General features: G+C 50.8%; 9 protein-coding genes across 9 annotated transcripts; 6 read left to right on the top strand and 3 right to left on the bottom strand.

The window, feature by feature from the left end:
- Positions 1-121: 121 nt before the first annotated feature.
- Positions 122-3,361, bottom strand: VE01_07435 (uncharacterized protein). Its single transcript, XM_018276870.2, has 3 exons — positions 2,272-3,361; positions 1,160-2,223; positions 122-1,111 (listed from the first exon to the last, which is right to left on the bottom strand). Exons 1-3 carry the CDS (start codon positions 3,037-3,039, stop codon positions 373-375), a joined length of 2,571 nt encoding a protein of 856 aa, XP_018128751.1. The 5' UTR covers positions 3,040-3,361; the 3' UTR covers positions 122-372.
- A 1,547-nt stretch (positions 3,362-4,908) lies between these two features.
- VE01_07434 (uncharacterized protein) lies at positions 4,909-7,048 on the top strand. The gene is made up of 3 exons (XM_018276869.2): positions 4,909-6,203; positions 6,251-6,522; positions 6,569-7,048. The coding sequence occupies exons 1-3, from the start codon at positions 5,896-5,898 to the stop codon at positions 6,964-6,966; spliced, it is 978 nt and encodes a 325-aa protein (XP_018128752.1). The 5' UTR covers positions 4,909-5,895; the 3' UTR covers positions 6,967-7,048.
- A 697-nt stretch (positions 7,049-7,745) lies between these two features.
- Positions 7,746-9,089, top strand: VE01_07433 (uncharacterized protein). The gene is made up of 3 exons (XM_018276868.2): positions 7,746-8,299; positions 8,355-8,512; positions 8,571-9,089. Exons 1-3 carry the CDS (start codon positions 7,798-7,800, stop codon positions 9,054-9,056), a joined length of 1,146 nt encoding a protein of 381 aa, XP_018128756.1. The 5' UTR covers positions 7,746-7,797; the 3' UTR covers positions 9,057-9,089.
- An 861-nt stretch (positions 9,090-9,950) lies between these two features.
- On the top strand, positions 9,951-11,265 carry VE01_07432 (uncharacterized protein). Its single transcript, XM_018276867.2, has one exon. It carries the CDS (start codon positions 10,110-10,112, stop codon positions 11,157-11,159), a length of 1,050 nt encoding a protein of 349 aa, XP_018128757.1. The 5' UTR covers positions 9,951-10,109; the 3' UTR covers positions 11,160-11,265.
- A 1,024-nt stretch (positions 11,266-12,289) lies between these two features.
- VE01_07431 (uncharacterized protein) lies at positions 12,290-16,698 on the bottom strand. Its single transcript, XM_018276866.2, has 3 exons — positions 16,602-16,698; positions 14,388-16,486; positions 12,290-14,339 (listed from the first exon to the last, which is right to left on the bottom strand). The coding sequence occupies exons 2-3, from the start codon at positions 16,353-16,355 to the stop codon at positions 12,372-12,374; spliced, it is 3,936 nt and encodes a 1,311-aa protein (XP_018128754.1). The 5' UTR covers positions 16,356-16,486; positions 16,602-16,698; the 3' UTR covers positions 12,290-12,371.
- Positions 16,699-17,013: 315 nt separating this feature from the next.
- PUT3_2 (Transcriptional activator) lies at positions 17,014-20,580 on the bottom strand. Its single transcript, XM_018276864.2, has 9 exons — positions 20,295-20,580; positions 20,122-20,244; positions 19,828-20,069; positions 19,238-19,779; positions 19,068-19,192; positions 18,948-19,023; positions 18,822-18,903; positions 18,405-18,776; positions 17,014-18,356 (listed from the first exon to the last, which is right to left on the bottom strand). Exons 1-9 carry the CDS (start codon positions 20,342-20,344, stop codon positions 17,911-17,913), a joined length of 2,058 nt encoding a protein of 685 aa, XP_018128748.2. The 5' UTR covers positions 20,345-20,580; the 3' UTR covers positions 17,014-17,910.
- On the top strand, positions 17,063-17,876 carry VE01_07430 (uncharacterized protein; the record flags this gene model as incomplete). Its single annotated transcript, XM_018276865.1, has 2 exons — positions 17,063-17,815; positions 17,874-17,876. 2 exons carry the CDS (start codon positions 17,063-17,065, stop codon positions 17,874-17,876), a joined length of 756 nt encoding a protein of 251 aa, XP_018128755.1.
- Positions 20,581-20,748: 168 nt separating the features above from the next.
- Positions 20,749-22,681, top strand: VE01_07428 (uncharacterized protein). Its single transcript, XM_018276863.2, has 5 exons — positions 20,749-21,158; positions 21,208-21,631; positions 21,682-21,897; positions 21,949-22,135; positions 22,182-22,681. Exons 1-5 carry the CDS (start codon positions 20,972-20,974, stop codon positions 22,611-22,613), a joined length of 1,446 nt encoding a protein of 481 aa, XP_018128744.1. The 5' UTR covers positions 20,749-20,971; the 3' UTR covers positions 22,614-22,681.
- A 1,335-nt stretch (positions 22,682-24,016) lies between these two features.
- On the top strand, positions 24,017-25,541 carry VE01_07427 (uncharacterized protein). The gene is made up of 3 exons (XM_018276862.2): positions 24,017-24,514; positions 24,563-25,048; positions 25,095-25,541. The coding sequence occupies exons 1-3, from the start codon at positions 24,250-24,252 to the stop codon at positions 25,391-25,393; spliced, it is 1,050 nt and encodes a 349-aa protein (XP_018128746.1). The 5' UTR covers positions 24,017-24,249; the 3' UTR covers positions 25,394-25,541.
- Positions 25,542-25,788: the final 247 nt, after the last annotated feature.

The raw sequence follows: 25,788 nt of genomic DNA, 5'->3' as shown, positions 1-25,788 counted from the left end.
TATTTGAAGCTATAAAAGGGTCGTTGGTTATCACGTCATGGAGCACATAGTTGGGGATTGGAATTTCAGAGGATGTCGGTGGATAATAAGAGGGCGGCACAACTTCAATGCATATCGCCGATGCCGCCGATGCTGTGATAACTATGATTACATTCACGTTTTCCCACTCTAAACGTACAATAACCCATCATATATTCACCGCTAGCTGATATGACCGCTATCGCCAGTCTGCTAAAGCCATACAGTCCGCTCATGACCCAACCAAATAAGCATGCCAGCCAAAAACGCCTCCTATGCCTCCCCATTCCATCCCAACATGATCCCCATGTAACCCGTCCCAGTGATCGCCAGTCCCTCCCGCTATCCCGTCATCTACCCCACAACGCTCTTCATGCTCAGCCCCTCCAAGAACACGCTCAAGCTATCCTTGGCTACCTCAGCGACACAGTGCTCAAAGCTATCAACCCTGATCCGTGCATTCGTTTCCTCAATGACTTCCTGAAACGCATTCCCGAACCTATTACGGCCAAAGCCCTTCCCGTGCTCTTTCTCGTCTTCTTCGTCCTCGTCATCCTCTTCCTCCTCTTCGCTCTCACTCTCGCTCTCCGTCTCCAGCTCATCGATCTCCCCCTCTTCCTCTCTCGCCTTCCGCTTTGCCTCCCTCTTCTGCTCGCGAATAGTCTCCTTCACCTTCCTGGCTGCCTCCCTCTCTTTCGCCTTCCCAGCCTTCTCTTCCTTCCTCTTTCTAGCCGCCTCTCTATCACTCCAACTCATGCCCTCCCCCCCTCCTCCGCCAGTTCCTACAACCCCATAAACCCCTCTCTCCGCGTTCCAACACGCAACAACCAGCGGCGTCCCTCGGCCTCCCATCCCCAGCTTGCCCGTACGCTGCAAGTCCTGCTCGGCGAACGCCTCGCCCAGCCACAGCGCGAGTTTCGTTAGCGCAGAGGGGTGGGTGAAGAGCGCCACGTCCGGGCCGTCTTTGACGATGCATAATCGGAAGCTAGACAAGTGCTTAATCTGGCGCTTTTCGATGATGGATGTGCCGGTGCGCAGGATGGCGCGGTGGAGATGCTGTGCTGTGGGGAGCGCGGCTTTGAGTTCTTCAATGCTGCGGTGCGTTAGTATGACTTCGACAGGATGTTAACAGAGGACTTACTTCTCAAGAGCGTCGTAGGCGTCCCAGAACCGGCTCACCCACTCTTCCGCCTCGATCTCACCACTTTCGTCCGTGACCTCTTTGACTTCGCGGCCGCGATCCCAGCCGCCGTTCTCGAGCGTAGTCACGCCCTTCTTACCCACCTCCAAAATCGACCCCACAACAACTCCCACATCCTGCGCGCTAAGCGTAGCCCTCCACCCCCAACTCCTGACGAACCCCCACCCCTCCTTATCCCCACCCACCTCGTCCGATTCTTGCGATGGCACCAGCTCATCCAGGCCATACATCGCTGAGTACTTCAGGAGCTTCGCGCGCAGTCCACGCTTCAGGTCCATATCCATGTGCGTGTAGCTCTGTTTGCATTGCACGAGGCTCACGCCCATCTTGGCAAGCATCTTGTGCAGGCGCTTGCGACCGACGTCCGTCCACACATGTAGCCGGGCTGACAGGTAGGGCGAGTGCAGCATGCTATCGTACAGGCTCCAGTGGCGGATCAGGAGGAATTTCGGCTCAGGGGAGAGTCGGATACTGGTATCCGTGGGGCTGCGCGCGGTAGTAGGGATGAGACCGGTGCTAGTGTTTAAGGAGGCCCGGTCGTTTAGGTCAGGGGGGTTCAGACGGCGCACTTCTTCGCGGAGGAGCTGGCGGATGCGGGAGCCGCGGGTGCCGCGCCAACCTGAGCGGTTGGAGGAGTTTTTGAGGGAGATGGCGACGCCAGTTGCAGAGCGGCCGTAGAGTTCCATTGATGATACGCCGACGATGGTGAGCCAGAGGACGTCGTTGTCTTCGCGGCCTAGTTCGGAGGCGAGGGAGTACATCATGGAGGCGATGGGTTCGGAGTATGAGGTACCAAGGCTGTAATATGCATCCAGGACCATCTGATTCTTTTGTTGTAATTTGATCAGTCGTCGTCTCAGTGTCCTTGACGATACTTGCTTCGCAGGCTGTGCGGGTGAGGGCGATACGGAACGGGAGTCTGTTCTTGCAACGCCATTCGGGCCATCAACAACCATAAGCCCTCGCCTTTGGGGTCGTGACGGAGATTCGGGAATGGAGCTTGACTGTTCTATGTTAGAATATCGTCGCCGCAGTCATTTTGCGAAACTTACAGAGTTGCTCCTCCTCCTCTGTCGTGGCCTGTCGTCAACATCTTCATCCGTTTCGTCATCCTCACGATCCGACCACGACTTCCTCTTCTGGCCAGGCCGAGCCTCAATCATAGGGGTATCCTCATCCTCCTCGCTCTCACTGTCTCCTTCGTCATCTCTCTCGTCGATAGCTGGCATCTCGTCAAGAGCAAAATACGCAGCCCTTTCCGGACCCAACTCCTCCTCAATATCCCCATCATCAAACACAATAATGCCTCCCTTCCCCGGCTTGAAGCCCCTTCCGATCTTCCCATTATCCACGCCCGGCTGCTGCTTTATGGGTCCCGGGCTGCCATCCTCCAACACGCCGTCTCTCTGCGCCCCACCAAACACATTCTCCAGGTGCCATTGCCTCTGCGCGTCCACAACCCAGACCTCAACGCCGCCGAACGCGCCTTCGCCTTCACTTTCCGCGTCAATCCCCAGCATGGCGCCTAAGTCATTCCTTGCTCCAACTCCGAGGCACACCACGACGCCGCCGCTGCCACCCTGGCTCGCGAGCATGGGCCGTACATTCTCTCGTCCGGCGCGCTCGAGGTCGTTGAAGCCGGCGATCGGCTGGATCTTGTGGGGGATATAGTCGTGTTTGAGGAGATGGGTGAGGATTCGGCAACCGCAGAGGGCATCGGGCTCGAGGGCCACGAGGATCAGGACTGGTGGGGAGAGAGGGTGGTGGGTGCGTTGGAGGTGCAGGTAGAGGGTCGAGAGGAGCGATCGTGGGAGGTACATCGTGTCGTATCGCTGTCAAGTGTCGCAGGACCTCTGCCCTTGGGAGCAGAAGCCAAGAATTGAGAGACTCAGGCGTCTGGAGCGTTGCGAGGCTGTCAATGTATCTTCCAGAACGAGGCGTGCAAAGACGCGGGGCGGATTTCTCAGAGAATTTGGTCGCGTCTAGAGATCGATGGGAGACATTTGCAAGCAAATTGTCAAGTTTGTTTAGTGAGTAAGATGTACAGGATGTGTATAGTTGTATACTGGCGTGCTGGAGAAGTCGTAGGTGTGATTATTTGTGATATGTATGAAGTGCACTTGTCCATGTATCAAAGTCGCGTAACTGGCGTTGACAGACGTGACGACGCGACTTTTGGGATCGCGCTAACGATGGACCCTAGGCACAGCGGAGAAAACCACTTACAGCCCGACACGACCAAAATATCTCGATCTCTTCAAAAGTATACCGGACTCTGAATAATATGATTTCTGCTATTTTATTTTGTACATCGCCCATTAAATTAAGTACTTTATGCTTGTGATATTTTGCTCGCATGTACGATCGTGAACAGCATTTTCTTCAGCAAGCTCAATGGAGTCAGGGTTATATTAATCAAGTTTTAGAAGAATATAATTATTTAGTGTACAGGAATATCGAGTAGAAAATAATTATTTAGTGTACAGGAATATCGAGTAGAAAATAATTATTATTAAATATCAGTATGGTGTCTGTGGCAATAATATACCATGGTAGTCTCTCATTTGATAGGAAATATGATTTTATCAACATCAAAATAAATTGACAGTAGCAAATATAAAGTGAGAAAATTATTAAAGATAGTACTACCATATAAAGTACTATTAATACAATAAATATCCCATTGATACAGCTTTAATTCGGGGTTAAAGCCATGAATGAATAAGTGTGCCCTCACGACCCCAATCTTTTGTAACTTCCGACCAAAAACCGTTGGATGAGAGAAGGAGTCAAAACCGTGCATTTTGTGGGATAATCTTATATATACCCAAGCTACTTTGAGGGTACGGAATATATCACGCATCTTCTTAACATCCAGCCCACCGTGGAATATTTATGAATAGCTTTCTGGACTTCATACACTAACATACTGTCAAGCAAGGGGCCGTTAAGTCAGCGACTAATTTGCTAATACCTATATTACCGCTGCACTATTAAAGGAAGATGCCGATATGTCCGGATCCTCGTCAGCGTCAGCGTGCGGCTGACCCAATGCTGACGGCGGGGATAATCTGACCTTGGCAGTGCTTGCTTGGTTGGTTGCCGGGATCCGCAGCCTACCTACGCGCTTTCTTATTTCGTCTGCCGGGTTTCCGCCGGCAGGAATCGTAACGTTACACTTATTAGGGAAGGGAGGCTATATTATGTGCTTTTGATGTTGTTCCTGAGTATCAAGGGACCAGCGGCATTCCGTTGTCCGTCCCGCCAAGACATGCATACGTCAAAGAACATGCTTAAATTAGACGAGTTTCATCTGTAAATTCAAGGTGGGAAGGGAAGACTGGACCAAAAATAGACCATCAACAATGGAATGAGGAAATGCACTTTCCCCATGAAACAAGCCCATGATGATATTACAATCACTTTTGCAAGGAGGATACTCGATCAGGCGTGTTTATTGATCCTTACGTCAAAAACTCAGCTTAGACGCGACTGGATTACATCGTCTTGAGAAGAGTTGACTATGCCTGCATTATCTCCACCAATACGGTCTGCTGCGTCTCACGTACGCTCGTATGCCTTGTGATGTTTCAACCCACCCACGCAGGGGTTCCGGACGCGTGCTCAATTGATTAGTCGACTGTCCACCATCAATACTCCCAGAAACAGCGATAGAACGACGTAGGAGCAGGACGAAATACAGGATGAACACTATCTTCCCTCTTGCCACGATACTACAGAACAATCCATCGCGCATAAAAGGCAATTTGAGTCCATCTAGACCATGCATGTCTTGGCCGGAAAGCCTGCAAATGCGCTTAATAACACCTTAGCGCTCCTCCACGGGCAAAACCGCCGCTAAGACTTGACGAAGGATCCTTAGCTCGAGGTTTATATAGAATAGGAAAGTGGCTGGGTCACATCCTCGGGCCTTCTAAGATGATGCATGCCCTGACGGCGGGCGATGAGTGTGGAGATAGTCACGGTCAATTCATGGAGACGCTTGGCGTGGGGAGATCGGTCCGACAGGTTCCTGGATTTGGGATGAGATGCCATTTAGGGGATGTTGGCGTTCGGTAGTGAGAGACGGCGTGGTTTGGCACGGTAATTCGCCGAGAGTTGTTGTGAGGCATCGTGAGAAGAAAGTGCTGCGATGGGCCTTGTTTTGCCCACGATTACGCGCAGAGGACATTTGTGACCGTCCGAGCCCAATCTACTAAGCCAGGGGTATACAGGGTTTCATGCCTCCGACTTGGCCTTTTAAGGGTGAGCGCCAGGCGTCAGCCACCAACTGAAGCCGTGCGATCCGCGCCTCTGCCGCGCCAAGCTTCCTTACCAAGGCTTCCAAAAGAGAGTGCTACCCCGTTGACAGCACCAGATCCTTTGAAAAGGGGGATCGGCGAATGGAGAAGCCGCAAATCCGCACGTAGCTCTCATTAAGCTTACTGTGGAGATGTTCTTTGTGGGGACGCCTCAACGGGAGTGGTTGCTAAATTTACGGTATTCCTTGAACGGTGCTTATAGCATGTCAAAGTGATTGTCCTCACGGCCCGAACATCAGCCTGCTCGAAGTATAAAGGCATGGTGATCGCCATGAAGATCTGCTTCTTTGCCAGAGCAGCTGCATTCTTATCAGTCTCAGTCAACTCCGTTCAAACAAACGTCAATCCATCATTATGGCTTCCTCCCTCATGAAGGCTGCGGCCGCAGCTGTCCTCTTCAGCGCCCCCGCCCTCGCTGGCCTCGGAAAGCCAACGCTCTTCAGCGATGGTCTGTCTCCCCATGTCGACTCTGTCTTCTGGGAGCACCTTACCCCAACCCAGAGCACCTGGGACAGGTGGGGATGGGGATGGATCCCACAGACGTGCCTCAACCACGCCAACGACAACAATGTCAGCCCATACGACATGGAGATCTACAACGTTCACTACACCGACTGCGGAAGTGCGTTCGTCTTCTGCCGTCACAACGCTGCCAACCTTGGGTGAGTCCCCTCCACTTGGAGATATGAACCACACTGACCGTCTCCAGCATAATCGACATGATTGACCTGTTCGGCCGCCTGCCCATCCACGAGCGTCAGTACATCACCAACGTAATTGCTGTTCCAGGTGGTGGCTCTGCCTACGAGACCTCCGCCATCGTTGTCTTCCAGGGCCCCGTCGGCACCCCATCCGTCTTCCAGCACGAGGTCGGCCACGCTGTCGATGCCTACCACAACAGCGTCGGATCCAGCGAGACCTCTCTCTTCAAGGATGCCATCAACGCCGACTCCTGCGTTCCCGATGACTACTCCAACTCCAGTACGTTTATCTACCACTTACGAAATATGACATACTAACCAATCAGGCAACGCCGAGGACTACACCCAAGTCAGCGTTCTCGCTCTCTACGAGATCGTCAACCCCGGCGGCCTCGACCCAATCGGCAACTGGCGCTGCCTGGAGAGGCAAAAGAACGCCGTCAACCAGCTCCAGGGTGATGCTATGATCCCCGGTGGCACCTGCAACTTCCGCTGGGCCGACGCTGCCATCGTCAGCATGGGTCCCGCCACCGGCAACGGCAAGCGCGCCGTTGGCGCCAAGCCGACCCCTAACTTGGTCGCTGGCCAGCCCGGTGTCAAGGAGCTGCCATTCGAGCACACCAGCAAGGTCACCCAGTACAAGAACCTCCACTTCAACGAGGCTGAGTCCGCCAAGGCCTCCAACTTCGCTGTTGAGAGGAGGCAGGTTGCCTTCCGCGGTTAGATAGCTGCGGAGCGGGTTTGGATGAACGTATTTGGACACTGTATGTAGTACTTACTGTATTCAGCTTGAATGACTTGTTGCCATTTCCAATTGTTTGACTTCTATGATGTGGTGATGAGCCAACTATGTGATGTGTGTTTTGGGATATTTCAAGAAATACTCGCCACGCCTAAAAGTTCGAAGACTGTGCAAAACAATAGCGATTATAGCAACTATAATTGAAATAAAGGTATTCATTCACTCAGAACTGCAACTAATAGGCCAGTCACTCATACAGAGAGAGAAAAGGATAAGTCACATTATCATAAATAACTCGTATCGATCCTCTAGTAAGGCTATCTTTCGTCAGACTTTAGGCGGTACAGTATGTCTGTTCAAGCTCGCATGTAATCTAACTCAACTTGAATGGCGTATTGCATTTTTTTAATTGTTTGACATCTGTGATATGCCTTGCGGATAATACGCTCTTGTCTCCATATGCTCCACCACAGCGGTTCTGGCTCTCATGCATCGCTTGGAATCGATGTCAGCCGTTCTTACCTGACATTCTTTCCACTCCATAGTGAAACATTTTCAGCATTAACGACTGATAGCTTCGTAGTAATGGTGCTTCAATGTGACTCATATAGTGCGTACGATGTTATTTTTTACTCATGGTCCGCGCTGGTACTAATTAAGGTTAAAGTTTAGCTAGCCACACTACGATTAGTACAGAACTCAGAATATAAAATCATGGTTTGATCTCCCATTTATTTTCTCTTTCCTCGTTAACGTTATTTTATCAAGCCTCTCTTACCATCTCGTTAGAAACTGTTCTATTTACGCAACGACATGGGTCTTTTCCGTCACGACATAAGCCTTGGGAGCGAGTTTATTGAATCTAAAATCCGAAAGATATCAGCGGAACTGACTGGTGGCAACCATGATACTGCTAAGGGATCAAAGTCAACGTTCGGAAAGAAGGAACGAGAGCTCGTAATCCTTAAGCGCCAGAAGAAAGCAATGGCAGATGATGTCGACGAGGCCTTGCAACGATACCCCACGGTCGAAGGCGCCTACTCCTCAGCTCTACTCACGAAAGTCATATCTGCTTCCATAAAGTGGAAAAATGCACCCGAGCAGAGACTATACGCGGACGGTGTACTATCATACTACAAGTCTGTAAAGCCTGGCCCGTCTGGAAACGTCGTTGAAAAATACTGCCATTTAAATGCTCAATGGCTACATGGAATGTGTGCCAAATGCGTGCATATTGTTCCAAAGTCACTCGAGTCGGATGAGCTTGCATATCTCTTTGGCGTTCGTGAAGTTGATTTATCTGAGCCTCGAAATGGTATGTTTACCTTTCTTACGCTCCTATCAAGTATGTTGTTAATTCGTATGCGAAGGAATTACACTTGAGACATCTACGCACGAGGCCCTTGAGAAGGGGTGGATTGTCATAGTGCCCGATAAGCCAAGATATGGAGGGGAGGCCATTTGGCGATGCATAGTAGTACAGAAATCAATGACTTCTAATTTACTTTATTGTAGGTCAACGTGGAAGGTACGTTTGTATATTCGTAGCCCTACTTCACTATGTGATGAGCTGAAAACGACTCTAGGATATCGATGGAAGGCCACTGGAATTCCTCAACTCAAATCGCCCGGCCCGCCGATACTTATATCTGCGATATGTGATGACATACTTGCAACAGCAGAGGCTCGGAAACGTTGAATGGTTCGATGACGCGAAAGCACGAGGGTACCACTGGGGACTACCAGGTCCATATCTCCGAAAATCGATGCTGATTGCACTAGCAAGGCGGTTTTCGGACCAAGGCTTGCCCGAATGTTTTTACGAGTCAACGTTTACTGTTGCAGATGGCAGTCCACAGCGCAGCGCCGAAGAGGAGAATGACCTCGCTATGGCATTATACTATAAGATGCAGGACGATTATGCCGAAGTAACCGGATATAGAGAAGAATACAGTGATAAATCTGACGGTGATGAATCTGACGATGATGAATCTGACGATGATGAAACTGATGATGATGAATGGGGTGACGATTCAGACTCAGAGGAGGAAACGAGCGATGGCAGAGAGTAACGACAGTAGTAGCAAAACAATGGCAGAGACTGGATAATGTACTTTAGTTCAAATAATACATCACTGTGTGCTATTTATGGAATTATATGTGGCTATAAATCTATAAATCTCTTCCTTCCCTCCGCCACTCATCCCCCATCGCTCTCAGGCGCCCCCACGCCTCCACCCCCTCACAGTAAATCCCCTATCCCTTTCACATCCCAGAACCTCTCATAACCTTCTGAAGCATGCTCATCCCCGCACCCAGGCAGACCCAAGAAGATCCAAGCCCCATCGCCCCTGCCGACCCCACAAAATTCAGCTGTTCACGCAATACATCGGTCACGGCACTGGCGCATGAGAACTCATCCTGCCTCAATACGCTCTTTCCACAACGCTCATTTTTACACATTTCTCCTTACTTCTACAACACTAAGGCAAGCACGACTCCAATTCAACCCATTTCAATGACACCATCGCAACACTCCAGAATGTCCTCAAACGGCGCGGTGTAGTCCAATCTTGCGTGAGTCGACGCCATCCCATACACCACGCCGCCCCCACCACGCACTAGCCCACGCTAGCTCAGGGGCACAACGCCAACCCTTCCAAGCGAAGTGCCACTTTTTACCCTTTTAACCACTGTCAGGACTCTAAGCGACGCCCCGACCCGGGCGCAGCTCCGACTGACGGTGAGATGGGCATTAGGTTCGTCCGTCTGACAGGACCTGACAGCGCCATAACGCTGAACCGACATTAAACCAGCCCTACAGCTTCGCCTTGCGCTATTCCCCTCCAGTCAACCGCCCCAGATGGCCCCTTAAATCTGCAAGGTACCCGGTTAGTGCAAGGCCGAATTGGTGTATGAATACGGCCTAGAATGAAAAAAGTAAGAAATGAAGACCGCCGGAGGAATCTCCGCTTCATGTGATGTATATAGACACCCGTCCCGCCCCCTTCTAGCTTCTCACTCCACCACCACCCTCATTTCGCTGACTAGCTCGCATAGTCACCACGCTCGTTTATTGTGTTTGTTTTTGTTTTATAGCACACACTCCTTCGTTGTCGCTCGTGATGAAGCTCACCAACATCGCCGCCGCCTCGGCGGCCATCCTCTCCACGTCTGTCCTGGCCCGCAGCACTGTCTATGTCACAGTCGTCACCTGTGACACCCCTGTGCCCACCTCAACCCGCAGCACCGTCTATGTCACAATCAACACCTGCGTCGCCACCGACGGCTCTCTCCCAACCGCCACTGACGTCTCCCCCACGGACGTTGCTCCCACGGGCGTCCCCACCACGGATGTCTCGCCCACGGACGCTGCTCCTACAGCCACCTCCTCCGCAGATGATGCCTCCCCCACCGAGGCTGCTCCCACGGATGTCTCTCCCACAGACGCCTCTCCCACCGAGGCTGGCCCCACCGACGTCCCCGTCCCAAGCGGCAACCCTGATGGCCCCTATCCCATCACTGGAAACACCGTCAACTGCCGCTCTGGTCCCGGCACAGATTTCCCCATCAAGAAGACCTTCGCCAAGGGCAGCATCGTGAGCATCACCTGCCAAACGCCTGGCACCAAAATCAACGGCAACGAGATCTGGGATTTGACGTCTGACGGCTGCTTCGTCTCCGACTTCTATGTCAAGACCGGCTCCATCACGTACGTCAAGCCCAAGTGCGACGCCGCCTCCCTCCCCGAAGCACCCACCCCACCAGACCACGGCGACGCCGGCGAAATCAAGAACGACTACCCCTACGGCGCCAGCACCTGCGGCGACGTCGACCGCTGGTACTACTACGCGTGCCAGTGCACCAGCTTCGTCGCGTGGCGCATCAACGACCGCCTCGGTCTCAACTTCCACAACAAGTACAAGGGCGCTGCATGGGGTGACGCCGAGTCCTGGGACGAGGCTGCTCGCCAGACCGGCGTCTTGGTTGATAACAAGCCGGTACCGGGAGCTATTGCGCATACTAATGCCGGCGGTGGGGGAGCGGGACATGTTGCGTGGGTTGCGGCTGTCCAGGGCGATATGGTCACTATTGAGGAGTACAACTATGTGAATGTGGAGGGGTACAGCACGCGCACGGTGCCGGCTAGCACCTTTGACTATATCCACTTGTAAGTGGGTGTGGTGCTGCTTGCTTTCAGCGGCGGCGTCGGCAACGACGACAGTGATGTTGACGATGGTGCTGGGTAAAGGAGGGAGGAGATGGTAATAACTTTCGAGCTTTGTGTTGCTACAACACGTTTTTATCTACATTTATGTACACATAGAAGAAACGAAAATGACATTATTTTATGCTTTTCGGCCCATGAGGTGTTGTGTGTGCTAGGGATGGTTGAGTAGTGTTGGACTCTGAGTCGAGGAGAAACATTCGAGTATTTCGGCGATGCCTTCTCACAAGAAGCCACACCTGAGCGTGTGATAAGAGCACAAAAGAAGAGTTGAGGACTTTTCAGGATGCTCAGCTGGCGGGGAATCGACTTGTTGTGGATGCCGTCCGGGAGTCAGGCGAGGCTGTATAGAGATGATATATTGTCGACGCTCTCGACCGATCGACGCTTGCCATGATGGGACTTCGGACAGACGCAAAACAGATATATAATGATAGGACTGCGATCTATGGATGATAAAGTTCTCGACAGACAGATCCGGGCCAGCCGTGGCAAATGGCCTTGTTGATAGTAGTGGGCATCGGCAGCCGAGAGCGACGAGAACGGTGTAACGACAGCAGCAGGTAAACGGTGACAGGGAGTAACGACAGGAGCAGGCGGCAAATGGGTGACAGCTACCAGACATCTGACTCCCTTCCCGTCAAGCTCCCTCCACTTTCCAGGCTTCATATACTCGTGTGATGCATTATCCTGGTTAAGTAGTATACACCTCCATACAATATCCCCTCCCAGGGCCGGCTTGTCTAGGACAAAGACTATGTCGCCGGTGTCAAAGGCGGCCTCGATTTTTCGAAGAAGACTCAGTCATACACCTGTTAAAAGATTCGATGACACGACACAAGCAGACTTACCATTTCTCTGATCGGGCAGTATCTCAATATAGAACTGTTGTGAAATGTTATTATACTAGAAACCGTATTTTATTCCCTTCACTATAAACCCCCTCCTTCACCCCCGTAATAATAGACTCACATTAGACGAACAACTTTTGATTATTCACAATCAGGATATATAAAGGTCCTCTTATAATATTTCACTATGACATGCTCTCGCATCTTTAATATGTATCACAGTCTCCTACGACCTTAGAGCCTATTTGGGAAATTTTACAAAATGGGATATATTTCTAAGTTATATTATAATAAAATAATTGCACGCTTTAATTCGTCTCCTGTCTCGTCTTATAACGATCGACCGACCCCTTCGCGACGAATACCTCCTTCTGAACACCATTCGTCTTGACCTTCTCTGCAGTCTCAGACCCCCAAGCACCACCACCTGGCGTGTTAATCACGATCCTATCACCCTTGGCCATCTTGACCGTTGCCTTTCCTCCAAGGTTGACTCTGCTCTCGCCATCCTCGCCTTGCCTAACCCAGTCATTCCTGCCCAGAGCACCCGGCCCGCCGCCCTCCAACCCGTACGGGCGATGACTGCGGCGCTCAGACAGAATAGAGCACTGAACCGGGACCAGGAACTCGATATCGCGAACTACGCCATCGCCACCGCGGTGCAGACCGACGCCACCAGAGCCCTCTCTCAGCGAGAACTCGCGCAGGATACATGGGTATCGCTTCTCGAAGATCTCCGGGTCCGTGATACGCGTGTTCGTCATGTGGGTGTGCAGACCGCTCTGTCCGTCCCAAGTAGGGCCGGCACCAACACCACCTGCAATTGTCTCGTAGTAACCGAAGCCGTCGACGTGGTTTCCGTCCTCTCCCTTGCCGCCTGTGCCAAAGGTCAGGTTGTTGCAGCAGCCCTGCGAGGCGGCGCAGGCGCGGAAAGCCTTCAGGATGACGTCGGTGATACGCTGGGAGGTGAGCACGTTTCCACCCACAACGCCAGCGGTCTTCGATGGCGACAGGAGAGAGTGGGCGGGGATGCGGATGTCAATCGGGTTCAGGCAGCCCTGGTTGAGCGGGATATCGGATTTGATGAGCGCACGTAGACAGTAGATGATTGCGGAGTGTGTGATCGCAGTAGGGGCATTGGTGTTGCCGAATACTTCACTGCCAGTTCCGGCGAAGTCGAAGATGGCCTCGCCCTTGGCGGCGTCGATGGTGACCTTCAACGCGATTGGAGTTCCGTCATCCATGCAATCTACTGCTTCCAACACAGAACCGAGGTTCTCTGAGGTCGATTTGAGGAGCTCGCGGACAGCGATTTCGGCCGTGCTTTGGATCGCGTACATGTAGTTGTGGACGCACTTCAAGCCGTACTCCTTGATCAGGCCATTGATGAGCGAGATTCCTCTCTGGTTTGCTGCTACCTGGGCGCGCAAGTCAGACAGGTTGTCTTGGAGGCATCTAGTTCCTGAGCAGCCTTCGAACTTGGCGGGCTCCTTCAGGAGCAACTCAATCATTCTCTCCTCGTTGAAATGACCACCGCTAACGAGCTTCTCTGCCTCAATGGCAGCACCCTCCTGCCACAGCTGGTTGCTAGTCGGAGGCATCGATCCAGGGAGGGAACCACCGATATCTGCGTGGTGTCCTCTGGATGCAACGTAAAAGACAATCTCGCCATTCTCAAATACGGGTGTAATGACAGTAATATCTGGCAAATGAGTTCCTCCACATGTTGGGTGGTTTGAGACGAGAACATCGCCTTCCACGAGCTTTCCAGCCCAGTACTTGTGTTGGTATCGGACGGCAAATTGCATGGAGCCAAGATGCACTGGAACGTGGGGTGCATTGGCGACCAGGCCTCCATCAGGAGAGAATAACGCGCAAGAAAAGTCGAGACGCTCCTTGATGTTGGTGGAAACGGAGGTCTTTTGGAGAGTTCGTCCCATCTGCTCAGCAATCGACATGAATCTGTTGCCGAAAATGGACAGCTGGATAGGGTTGATGCTCGTATCCATAGATTCGAAAGTAACATCAACATTTGGCTTCTCCTTCAGATCGATCAATACGCATCGTTCGAGGATATTCGCCACAGCTTCGGGAACAAGGACAATGGTTTGAGTCTTATCAATAATCATTGCAGGGCCCTTAATCTGTGAGCCAACCTCAAGATCCTCAAGCTTGTAGATGGGAGTGTCGACGGATCCTTTGGATGAACCGAAGTAAACCTTGGAAATTCCTTGGCTCTTCTGTTCGGAAACCTTCTTTGGCACAACTTCTTTCATCTACGTATCTATTAGCTAGTTCGTCTTCGAAGGGATACTTTGACTCACCTGCATGTAAGGGCTCTTCTCCTTCCCGTGAGATGAAGAACCAGTGCTCCTGACACGAATATCGTCGACAAGAATAGCCTTATCCTTTGTCAAGAAGCCGAATTCTATCAGATGCCTCTTCTCAAACTCGGAAGCAAAGTTCCAATCCCCACCCTTGAGGATCATGAAAGAGGTGCTTGTACCAGCATGACGCATATTCAGATACAGCTCATGGTGGATATCCTTGCCTGCAAATCCTTGAGACTCTAGGTCTTCTGTGGACTGCTTAACAAGCGCCTCTAGCTTCGACTGGAACATGTCTTGAGTTGTGTCGTTGAAAACATCAGCAGCAGGCTGTTGAACCTCGTTGACCACATCCGCCAATGCCATTCCGTAAGCAGAGAGGATAGAAGAGTATTTGTGAATGATGATTCTGGAAATACCAAGAACAGCAGCCACAGAGCATGCATGCTGGCCACCAGCACCACCAAAGCAAGCAAGGTTGTGAACCGCAGTGTTGTGGCCACGAGCCTCAGTCAATGCTCGGATAGGGCGCGACATAGACTCATCGGCAACATTCAAGAAACCGAGAGCGACCTCCTCAGGGGTAAATTCGATGCGTCCGTTTGACTTCTGTTCCTCGTTGATAACGGCAGTAAGTTCAGCAAACTTTTCTCCCGTGATAGCCACATCAAGAGGCTCGTTTTCGTTGGGGCCGAAGATTTTTGGGAAGTACTCGGGTAGGAGTCTGCCTAGGAAGAGATTGGCATCGGTGACTGTAAGAGGTCCGCCCTTTCTGTAGCATGCCGGCCCAGGGTGGGCTGATGCGGACTCGGGGCCAACAACGAACAGGCCGTTCTTCCAGAAGAGCATGGATCCACCGCCTGCTGCAACGGTGTTGATATCTAATTGTGGCGATTGAATAGACACGCCAGCTGTTGTGGTCTCAAATACGTGGTCGTATGTGCCCGAATATCTCGACACATCAGTCGAAGTTCCTCCCATATCGAAGCCAATAACAGGAACCTTCTCGGCAGCATCGTATGAAGTTTGGGCATAGCCAACAACACCACCAGCTGGACCAGACAAGATCGCCTTCAGTCCGCTAAATTTGCGGAAATCAACAAGGCCACCATCCGACTGCATGAACTCGACTCGGGTGGTCTTCGAGGCAAGACCGCCTTGGAAGTTTGAAGAGATCGAGTCGATGTAGTTTTTGATAACTGGTGTGAGGTATGCATCTGCCGTGGCGCTCATTCCACGGGGAACAACCTTGATCATAGGCTGTAGGGCCGATGATAAGGCAACTGAGAAGCCCATCTTTACAGCTGCGTTCCCGATCAAATTTTCGTGATGGGGGTAGGTATATGAGTGAAGTAGGACAACCGATATCGACCTGTATCCCTCTTCCTTCAACTGGAGCAGCTGTGCATTTACAGCCTCCATATCCGGCTTGGTGATAATTCGCACATGCTCCCCAGTAATTCCTCGAACAACATCTTCCGACTCCTCAATAGGTTCGGGGTTTTGGTTCTCGGCATATCCCTCGAGTGTGATGCGCTCGTCAATCTCAACAACCTTTTCAGACAGCACGTCTGGTTTTGAGACTGAGAGATCGAAGATGTTTGGTCGTGATTGGTTTCCAATGACCAGCAGATCCTTGAATCCGCGTGTGATGAGGAGTGCTGAGCGAGCACCCTTTCTCTCTAATAATGCGTTGGTAGCAACCGTCGTTCCCATTCTCAGGGACTCGATTGGGGTTAAGTCGAGCAACTCGCCGCGGGGCAGGGTCCTGCCTGTCGCGATTTCGAGAACTCGCCTGATGCCTTCGGTTGGGGCATCTTGGTAGTTTCCAGGGTCGACGGACAACAGCTTCAAGATAATGTCGCTGCGGCCAGGCACCGAGGCGTGGACATCGGTGAAAGTTCCACCGCGATCGATGGATATCCGTAGCCTTCCGGCCGCTGGCTGGTGTTGTCCCACTGTCATGTTGAGGGGTATAATATGGAATCTAAAAAACAGTCGGGCAGAACAATCAAAGAGAGTACAAGAAAACAAGATTTAATGGCATGTACTGAAATATGGGGTGCGGGGGGAGAGGCTAAGTTATAACTAATCACCTAAGGTCACCATCAGCACGCAAGCTCCGGCAACATAACTTCCGGCACCATATGATCGGATCCTGATACCGGGTTGCCACAAGAGACCCACGAAACGGGCGAATACTACACTTACAGTTGCTTCCGGTTACAAACGAGTTCTTCTTTGGCAGTTGAATTGCGGGGAGAACGTGGGCATATCCCATCGGAGGGGTCAAATGCATGACGAGGTGGACATTTACGATCGGGATCTGAAGCCGATCGCGCTAGGGCGGCACGGTCTCCGGCCGGCCGCGTACCATGGAAGGGCGGACGGGGTATAACAACCATCACAGCGGAATAAAAAACTGGAGTAGATTTTCCTCGGGCGTTCCTGACCCGCACTTTTATCCCCGCAAATGATAAATGATTAAGCCAAAATTTGTATACTGTCTCGTGCGATTCAGCGGAAAGAGTCCGGTGCCATGGGGCCGGCAGCGGAGGCATAGACGGGGAGAGGAGATGTGGATATCCTAACTTCTCGGCATAGTTATGTATATATGCTTTGACAGGACTTTGTATTGAAAGCTACGTGCATATTGTTTCTTCACCCTCAAAATGATCGAATCCGGCAATAATGCAGCTCTTTCAACCCGCCTCCTCGCTCGCAACAATAAAATAACCCTGACATCAGGTCTCGCCCCTAAATATCTGCAAGCAAACTTAATTATCCTACCCTCCCGCTTCGCATCCGACTTTCTGCTTCTGTGTCATCGCAACCCAGTCCCATGCCCACTACTCGCCTCTTCACGCACACCAGGGTCCGCCACGGCCCTGAAGTCTCACTTGCCTGGAATCTCTGATGCCGCGATCGCGTCAGCGCTTGATATTTGCACAGACGTCCCATTATACATGGTATATGACGATGGCAAGCTGGTCAAGTCACACTGCTCAGATATTGCTAAGGAGTGGACGGATGACCACGTCGCATTCCTTATAGGCTGCAGCTACAGTTTTGAGGCCGCCTTGACAGCAGCTGGTCTGCCGCCGAGGCATACGGCCATGGGCCGCAATGTCCCCATGTATGCGACGAATATACCGCTCTGCGCTGCGGGCGTGTTTACTGGCGGAACTTACGTGGTCAGCATGCGGCCGTACAGGAGGGCGGATGTCGAGAAGGTTCGGGAGCTGACGAGGCCGTATGTAAGCACCCATGGCGAGCCTGTTGCATGGGGCTGGGATGCGGTGGAGAAGTTGGGGATCAAAGATATCAATGCACCCGAGTTTGGTGATATGCCGCTGGATCTTGACCCAGCGGACGACGAGATTGTACCAGTATTCTGGGGATGTGGTGTTACGCCCCAGCTTGCGGTTATGAAGGCGCAATTGCCGGGTCGAGTGATGGGACATGCCCCAGGGCATATGTTAGTGATAGATGTGATGGAAGATGATGTCGTCGAGAAGATTTAGCTGTTCCACTGTGTCCAATCAAAATCCATATTCGCATCAAAAAATTCAAACCCCTCCTCCCAAATCCTTTCGTCTCCCGCGCCAGCTGCCTCAAACAAATTCGTATCTATGTTGGAAAATATGCCAGCGTTGGCGTTGTCGCCATCTATCTGCGACAAGAATGCTGCGAATGGATCTGGTTGTGGTGCAAGAGCTTCTGGAGCTTGTTTCTGGATCACAGACTCATCGGAATTCTCCAATCTCGTCATAGGGTATAAGCTAAGCAGAAGTCGATGCAATGATTTGATATGCGCATTGCCCTTGTCGGCAATTCCATTCAGGACCTCTAACGCCATATTCATGGCAGCGCGGTCTCGGGCGTTGTACGGGAAGGCGATATTGACCATGACGAGGATGATTGCCGCCGAGAAAGCGTGTTCGCCATCCATGTAGCCGTACGTTGCTAGTTATGTTAGATTGTGTAATTCAGAATGCGACTTGCATGTCTTACCTATCAGATTCTGTTTGGAAGCTGTAGACATGATTGCAATACTATTCCGTGCTGCTGAAATGCAGGTATCAATGACTGCTATTGTAGTTGGAGACAGTCCAGTGTTCCAATCGCTTGTGTGGTTTTTTGATTCTTTGCTTTGAAGCTGGCTTCGAACAACGTGGAATACAAGCGGCCGAGCAGTCATATTAATACACTGCGAATAGTGTAGATATATCGAAACCGCCTCACGAGAGATTTCCTTGTCAAGTTTAGTAAAGTCAAAATGAAGCACCTGAGGAAGGTTTGTGTGCCAATTCGACAAGTCAGTAAGAATGGCCTGTACAGAGCTGACAAGACTGTAGTTTTCTGTGCGTGTCCTTCGATATAGATCTTTCATAGTTAGTTTCGTACTTCCGAGAGCCAAGGATAACTTACTTATCATTATCTTTCCTAGTATTCGTGACAGCTCTGTATAATGTAACAGGACGGTAGCTGGGCACATTTCAGGTTCGTCGGGCTGATTTGGTTAGTAAGGGTTTTGTGTGTGAATTTGAAACTTACCAGTCTTGACGGAGGCAGAACTCCAATGTCCTGGTCGGCAATTGTCAATGGGTTGCCAGATTTGACACAAAGAATCCTGGGAATATTAGCAGGCATTTAACAACCTGACAGTCTTCCTACCTATCCATGCTGTACACAGACCACCACAGTCGCCGCCGATGTTCTCGAGCCCTGTCGTCGAGATTCTGATCGGGGACTTCCTGATGTAACCCCATTGATATGGCCATACGCAATGCCAAGCCAATCTGTCTATATTAGCCAGTACTACACGAAAGGGGGCTGTGGCTTACATAGAGAAATGCTGCGTCTCGACGATTCAGATTCTGGAAGAAATATCCAACCAGGGATAGAACTTTGATGAATGTCACAGATCCTTGCTCATGAAGACCCGGAAGCAGCTGCATTGCTTGTTGAAAATACTCAAATCCAGGAGGTCCATCGTTGCTTGTCCATTGATTGACAGAGTACATTTGACCAAAGGCCAACGTGAGCAGTACTTCGCAATAGACAAGGCAATCATCCTTGTCGGATACATCCACCGGCCTATCATATATTTCACGCAGGCTCTCTTCGAACAGATCCATATCTGTGAAGGAGAAGATGGTCCCAAGATAGGCATACTGTGCGGCATAGAGACGCTTTGCGAATGCGAAAGGAGGCAGCGAGATCTTGGGCTGGCCGTCCTGAAACGAATTACGACGAATGGAGAAATTCGTACGGCTTTGGGTGGGCGCATCGAACTCGACTACGTTATTGAGTTCTGACTGAAAGGTTTTAATAAAGTCCTGGAACCTCAATCCAAGACTTGTGGACGACGAATCCCCGAGATACTCTAGTATATTATAAGCCTTATTCTCATATATTGTGCTGCAGTACTTACGGCGCTCTCCTCCTCCGGGGCTCAGCACAAGATGCGCCGTCCCTTCAATCAGTGGGTTCTTATCAATATCATCCTTGTCAGTGTCACGACTGATGGTAAGTTGAAGAGGAGCAGAGGATTCCGCGGTAACGCTTTCGGCATCCAGTATTTCAGATGTGGCAGCGACAGAGCTTGGAGTCACTGAGGCTTCTTCGGCCTTGGTCTCATACGCTTTGATTCGAGCCTCTAGGTCAAGGAGGTAACTATTAAAGTTCAGCATAACTGAACGCTAGAGATGGAAATGAAGACACCCACCCTTCCGAGACCAACACCTTCTTCTGCGAGTTTGGATAGATACAATCTTGTCTTGATATGGCGCAAGTTCTGCAAGGAACTCCACCCAGACATTTCGTCTTTCGTTTTCTACATCTATTGCAGCTGCTACGACTCAGTATGTGTCAAGCAAAACGTTCCTGGAAAGACCTCACGCGATGGGTGCCCGCCTTATGTGCCCCCCCGACTCTGGTATAGATGACATTCCGATCGATGGCTCCTTGAGATATCGACGGGCATTGTAGGCCGAGAGTGGCGGTTCGGCCTAGGGATGAGCAATGTAAACTTTGATGGTGATTCCCCCAGTGATCATGCCTCTTCAACCGAGTTACCGTGATAGTCTCCTCTGTCGGCGCCGACTACGAACAGCCTTGCCACGACGGAAAAAGGTCCGCGACGCGATAAGGTACGCATGACGTTGAACCCCGCAAATGTAAAAATTTCGGCCAATCAATACTGCCACGTTATATTTTAGCCAATCTTCTGTTCCTGATCGACATGGTTTAGTCGATATCAGACTAGCGTTAGAGTGGCGATAAGGCTCGGTATGAGATCCCGATCTCTTGTTAGGGCGGGCCCGAAAAACCTCTAGAAAGAGATAACTCAACCACGAGATAGGGAGGCGCATGGAGAGATGTGGAGATTTGCGGGGAATTGTGGGGGAAAGCATGGCGATCCTTTTCTTTATCATTTCCTCCGCAAACTCTTATATATGACAAGGTCTAGCCAACGGTTGGCGTGACAAATATCATCAACTTTGCCACGAACAGTCTATCATTCTTTGAATACCATTGACTCTACACTCGCTCGCCCATTCATCATACCATTGAATATGGGTTCCATCGAGGAAAAGGAATTGCCCCTCGAAACAAAGGTTTCCGATAGCCAGGTCGAATCCCGCGATGACCACTACATCGACCCAGCCAAGCAGGTCAAGCTGCTGGCAAAGCTAGACTTATGTCTTATTCCAGTCATTATGCTCGTCTACCTTTGCTGCTTTTTGGATCGTTCAAACATTGGTGTGTTTCCTTGAAGGCCTTGAAATTACCCCTTTCTGACTTAAGCCAGGCAATGTCGGGGTAGCTGGTATGCCAGAGACCATTGGTGCAAGTCCCTCGCAGTTCTCCATCGCTGTATCCATCTTCTATGCCACCTACGTTACATTTGAGACGCCATCTGCTCTCCTCTTGAAGAAATTGACGCCTCGTTATGTTATTACCGGGCTGTGTGTTATCTGGTCACTCGCCACCATCTTCTCGGGATTCATTCACAACGTTGCTTCTTTATACGCTACGCGATTGATTCTCGGCGCCTGCGAAGCTGGTCTGTTTCCCAGTTTGAATCTGTACTTGACGATGGTCTATCAGAGAGATGAGCAAGCAAAGCGTGTTTCGTACTTGTTTGTCTGCGCCGCGCTTTCTGGTGCTTTCGGTGGTCTCCTTGCATATGTCATCCTGTTCATGGATGGCCTTGGCGGCTTTGAAGGGTGGAGGTTAGTCGAGCTTTCTTGCGCAATGGGCTGTCACTGATATTTTATTACAGATGGATCTATATTATCGAGGGTCTGTTCAGTGTGGTCTGCGCTGTAGTTGTGTTCTTCGGTCTCCCAAACGATCCAGGAAATGCCTACTTCTTGAGCAAGGAGCAGAAGGAGTTTATGGCTATCCGATATGAGAGAAACAAGGCCTACAGCGGTAGCCAGGACTTTAGTTGGGATGAGGTTAAAATAGCCGCCACAGATCCAAAGGTTTATGTCAGGTGAGTTTGTACGGAACTATACAGAGGCAACATAGACTGACCATATAACAGCGGCGCCATTCAATTTTGCCAAGACATCCTTCTGTATGGCTTCAGCACCTTCTTGCCAGCCATTCTCAAGGAGATGGGGCATTCGACACTCCAGACTCAATACCTCACAATCCCCGTTTACATTTTCGGTGGTCTCTGCTTCATGAGTTTCGCCTACATCTCTGACAAGATGACTCTCCGTAGTCCAGTAAGTCGGCCACTCCTTCATTGTTGGCATTTCTAATATGTCGCAGTTTATCTTCTTTGCCAACATCTTCGGCATCATCGGCTACCTCCTCCTTCTATTCGTATCCAACAACAGCGTCAAGTTCTTCGCCACCTTCTTGTGCGCCATTGCCGTCTACACAGGCCCAGGTCTCAACGTTGCATGGCTCAACGTAAACATTGCGCCTCATTACCGCCGCGCAACCGCTATTGGCATGCAACAGTCGATGGGTAATGTTGCCGGAGTTGTGGCTGGACAAATCTACAGAAAAGCACCCTATAAGTTGGGCCACGGATTCTCGTTGGGTATCCTCTGTTTATCGCAAGTGTTGATTGTGGGCAAGGCCGTTTATATCAAGAGGTGCACGGCCAAGAAGGCGAAGATTGCAAGTGGCGAGATTGAGGATACGAGGAAGGTGAAGACAGGAGACTGGGAGTTGGATTTCAAATACCATATTTAGAAGCGTATATGTGGAGGTGTATTACTATTACGAATTATTCAAATGTTTAAATGTTCAGCTTGAATGGGCAAATGATTCCCGGGGTTGGGTATCATGCTATCAAACGAATGACCGTGTTAAGGAACCACCATCCCTGGCCAACCCTTGTCCGCTTCCTGTATGTCCTCAATATCCTCGCAGCCCCATATGTCTCTCACTGTCACCGTCGCCCGCATAAACCCAATCATAGAAGCCAGAAGGCGAATTTTGGCCATTAATAATCGTAGGCGGCATATACGGTGCTTAATTCGAATGAAGCAAAGACCTGGCCGTTAATCACCTCAAACGCTACGACGTTGCTAAATCCTCACCCGTGCGGGAAGCCAACCCACATTGTGTAACGCTAAGACTCCAATGATCTTCCAGGATCGAAGCTGACATCACAGCATGCAATACAGCTTCGGAATTAGAAAATAATAATTGTTATTGTAGTGATATTCTTGTTTCTCGTTCTAAGCAACACAAATGAATATGGCTGAGGGCGTTGAAAAGATGGGATGGTGTCTATATTCAGATTTCGCGCCACGAATTGCTGTCCGTGACAAACGACGACATCAAGTTAGTATGTTAAATCCATCTTGAAACACACCCGAATCTTCTTTTATCTCTCATATCATAACTTCGTACCTGATCAAACGTGGGGGTGTGTCCATTTCGCTGACAATTCGTCTGGTTGATGACCGAGCCTCCAACCGGAAGCCCGGTTTAGCCCCTACACTGGCTTTGCCGTTTGCCAATGAACGTCGTGTATGCGAGTTAAGTCATTTAAACCTGTTGGACCCATCTCAAAACATAACCCAAATATTTTTATCCCTCATATCATATCATAACCTCGTACTTTCTATGTCGTGCTTAAACGTGGAAGTGTACCCGTTTCGCTGACAATTTGTGTTGTTGATGACCGAACCTCCAACCGGAAGCCCACTATCATAGGCAACAAGGTTTTTGATAGCCTATGCACTTAACCAAGTCTCCGATCAGTGTGAGAGATCAAGGACCACTTTTTTCTTAAGCTATGAACTCCAAGCGCCCACTGGAGGAGCCGCATGGGGATGTTACTTACCAACGGACGTCGGTTTTATTAGGGGAATAGTTGGGAATATGATATTCTGCACCTAAATCAGGTGATTCACACGAGTTCCCTTCGGGTTGCAGTGTCGACAATTATCACAAGGCAGAATACTATATGTAGTAATATAATAATCAATTGAATTATCTACTCTACTTAGTAGACTATTCCTTGCCAGTTCCCAAGTTATCTCCGGTATCTCCAACAATATCCCTAGGGAACGCCCTAAACCTAGGCTATTCCCTGGCAATCCCTACGTTATCCCCGATATCTCCAACAGGTTTCCCCTAACAACCGTCATGATTCAAATCCAGACCGTGATGACAAAACACTCCCATCGTCTGCCCTTAGGCCGATGTTTCGGTGGAAACCTTCTAAGAAATGATGGCGTATCCAACATCTTGGAATTATCATAAATAGAGATCAAACCTTCCCCATTCCACAGTGTCAACCTCATCATATCAATTCGCATAAGCAAAAGCACAACCAACCTACTATCACTCTCACTTTCCCCATAAATATCTCATAATGTCTACCATTCAGCTCTCCCCCGCCGACGCCTCCTTACCAAAGGGCTCCCTCGTCCTCGTCACCGGCGCCAATGGCTACATCGCAAGCCACATTGTCGACCAGGTCCTCCTAGCCGGTTACCACGTAAGGGGAACAGTTCGTGACGCCGCCAAAGCCGCCTGGACGACCGAAGTCTTCAACTCCCGCCACGAGGCTGGAACATACTCTGCCGTGGTGGTGCCAGATATGGCAGTTGACGGGGCATTCGATGATGCCGTCAAGGGTAATTCCCCCTCATTCTGGTGAATAAATACCCAACTAACACGCCCAGGCGTACACGGCATAATCCACCCCGCCTCCGTCCTATCCTTCAGCGCCGACCCCGCGGCCGTCATCCCCGACACCATCAGCGGCGTAACTTCGCTCCTCCGTTCCGCCGCCACTTCTTCCACCGTCAAATCTTTCGTTCTGACCTCCAGCTCCGTCGCCGCTGGCAACCCCGCTCCGGATAACCACTCCTTCGAGGTTACTACCAGCACCTGGAATGAAGCTGCCATCGCCGAGGCCTGGAGCGTCACCTCTGCTCCCTTCCCACCTAGCCACCCCAACGCCGTCTACAGCGCCAGCAAGGCTGAGTCCGAGAAGGCGTTGTGGGCGTTCGCCGAGAAGGAGAAGCCGAGCTTCAAGGTGAATGCGGTGTTGCCAGATGCCAATTTCGGGCCGGCGCTGAACCCGGCAGGCGGGCTGAGCACGGGTGGCTGGATCACTGGTTTTGCTACCAAGTCGAATGTCGAGTTTGTGAAGTCATTGCCGCCTGGTGAGTATTCGTGTAAAAACTATTGGAAGTAAGCTAATGTGGACAGGATGGTATGTGAATGTGGTGGATACGGCACGCATCCACGTCGCAGCGCTGCTGAGCAAGTCGATTAGCAATGAGCGCATTTATGCGTCCGCAGCGCCATACACGTGGAACCAGATCCTCGCCATCCTGAGGCGCTTGTATCCCGAGAAGGATTTCGTGGACGATTTGCCTGGAGCGGAGCTCAGTGGGATGGGAGTGCCGACTGAGCGTGGCGCGGAGGTGCTGCGCGAGTACTACGGGCGACCCGGATGGGTGAGTTTGGAGGATACGGTGAAGGAGAATGTTCCGACTTTGGAGTAAATGGATGTTAGATTCTGAGGAGGCGTTGCTTGACAATGATCTTTGTGGGAAAGGGGCATCGTAACCGTGACCCGGAGAAGCGTTGCGCAGGAGTCTCTGTTAGAGGGGGAGGGGTCGCTACTGACGGTGATATCTCGAAGGAAGGAGGTGTCCTGTATTGTTCCCGTAGAATTATATTTCTTCACATATACTCGTCTACTTCCTAAGAACTCAGATCAAGCATTTGAGAGTGGGCTCGTCAACCTCACAATCCCCGACCCCTCTCCTATTCGCTCTCCTGGAGAACGCGTCGATGGGTGGCCATGACGCCAATCTTTGCCGTTAGTTCTGCTGCCATCAGCCCTACTGCTGTCATCTCCGATCCTCCTACCATCATCACCCCCCCCCCCCCCCCC

Source organism: Pseudogymnoascus verrucosus, assembly GCF_001662655.1.
Source record: "Pseudogymnoascus verrucosus strain UAMH 10579 unplaced genomic scaffold scaffold_34, whole genome shotgun sequence".
Lineage (NCBI taxonomy): Eukaryota > Fungi > Ascomycota > Leotiomycetes > Thelebolales > Thelebolaceae > Pseudogymnoascus > Pseudogymnoascus verrucosus.
This window is presented reverse-complemented; position numbering and strand designations above follow the sequence as displayed.

Bases quoted from the DNA above. Each gene is read 5' to 3' on its own strand.
- VE01_07435 (XM_018276870.2), bottom strand. From the start codon at position 3,039: ATGTACCTCCCACGATCGCTCCTCTCGACCCTCTACCTGCACCTCCAA. The intron at 2,224-2,271 runs GTAAGTTTCGCA...AACATAGAACAG, and splicing joins AGAGGAGGAGGAGCAACTCT to TCAAGCTCCATTCCCGAATC. The intron at 1,112-1,159 runs GTAAGTCCTCTG...AACGCACCGCAG, and splicing joins GCCTACGACGCTCTTGAGAA to CATTGAAGAACTCAAAGCCG.
- VE01_07434 (XM_018276869.2), top strand. From the start codon at position 5,896: ATGGCTTCCTCCCTCATGAAGGCTGCGGCCGCAGCTGTCCTCTTCAGC. The intron at 6,204-6,250 runs GTGAGTCCCCTC...GACCGTCTCCAG, and splicing joins CACAACGCTGCCAACCTTGG to CATAATCGACATGATTGACC. The intron at 6,523-6,568 runs GTACGTTTATCT...CTAACCAATCAG, and splicing joins CGATGACTACTCCAACTCCA to GCAACGCCGAGGACTACACC.
- VE01_07433 (XM_018276868.2), top strand. From the start codon at position 7,798: ATGGGTCTTTTCCGTCACGACATAAGCCTTGGGAGCGAGTTTATTGAA. The intron at 8,300-8,354 runs GTATGTTTACCT...TCGTATGCGAAG, and splicing joins TTTATCTGAGCCTCGAAATG to GAATTACACTTGAGACATCT. The intron at 8,513-8,570 runs GTACGTTTGTAT...AAACGACTCTAG, and splicing joins ATTGTAGGTCAACGTGGAAG to GATATCGATGGAAGGCCACT.
- VE01_07432 (XM_018276867.2), top strand. From the start codon at position 10,110: ATGAAGCTCACCAACATCGCCGCCGCCTCGGCGGCCATCCTCTCCACG.
- VE01_07431 (XM_018276866.2), bottom strand. From the start codon at position 16,355: ATGACAGTGGGACAACACCAGCCAGCGGCCGGAAGGCTACGGATATCC. The intron at 14,340-14,387 runs GTGAGTCAAAGT...ATAGATACGTAG, and splicing joins AGAAGAGCCCTTACATGCAG to ATGAAAGAAGTTGTGCCAAA.
- PUT3_2 (XM_018276864.2), bottom strand. From the start codon at position 20,344: ATGTCATCTATACCAGAGTCGGGGGGGCACATAAGGCGGGCACCCATC. The intron at 20,070-20,121 runs GTGGGTGTCTTC...GAACTTTAATAG, and splicing joins AAGGTGTTGGTCTCGGAAGG to TTACCTCCTTGACCTAGAGG. The intron at 18,777-18,821 runs GTAAGTTATCCT...TAACTATGAAAG, and splicing joins ACTAGGAAAGATAATGATAA to ATCTATATCGAAGGACACGC.
- VE01_07428 (XM_018276863.2), top strand. From the start codon at position 20,972: ATGGGTTCCATCGAGGAAAAGGAATTGCCCCTCGAAACAAAGGTTTCC. The intron at 21,632-21,681 runs GTTAGTCGAGCT...ATTTTATTACAG, and splicing joins GGCGGCTTTGAAGGGTGGAG to ATGGATCTATATTATCGAGG. The intron at 21,898-21,948 runs GTGAGTTTGTAC...ACCATATAACAG, and splicing joins GATCCAAAGGTTTATGTCAG to CGGCGCCATTCAATTTTGCC.
- VE01_07427 (XM_018276862.2), top strand. From the start codon at position 24,250: ATGTCTACCATTCAGCTCTCCCCCGCCGACGCCTCCTTACCAAAGGGC. The intron at 24,515-24,562 runs GTAATTCCCCCT...TAACACGCCCAG, and splicing joins ATTCGATGATGCCGTCAAGG to GCGTACACGGCATAATCCAC. The intron at 25,049-25,094 runs GTGAGTATTCGT...TAATGTGGACAG, and splicing joins TGTGAAGTCATTGCCGCCTG to GATGGTATGTGAATGTGGTG.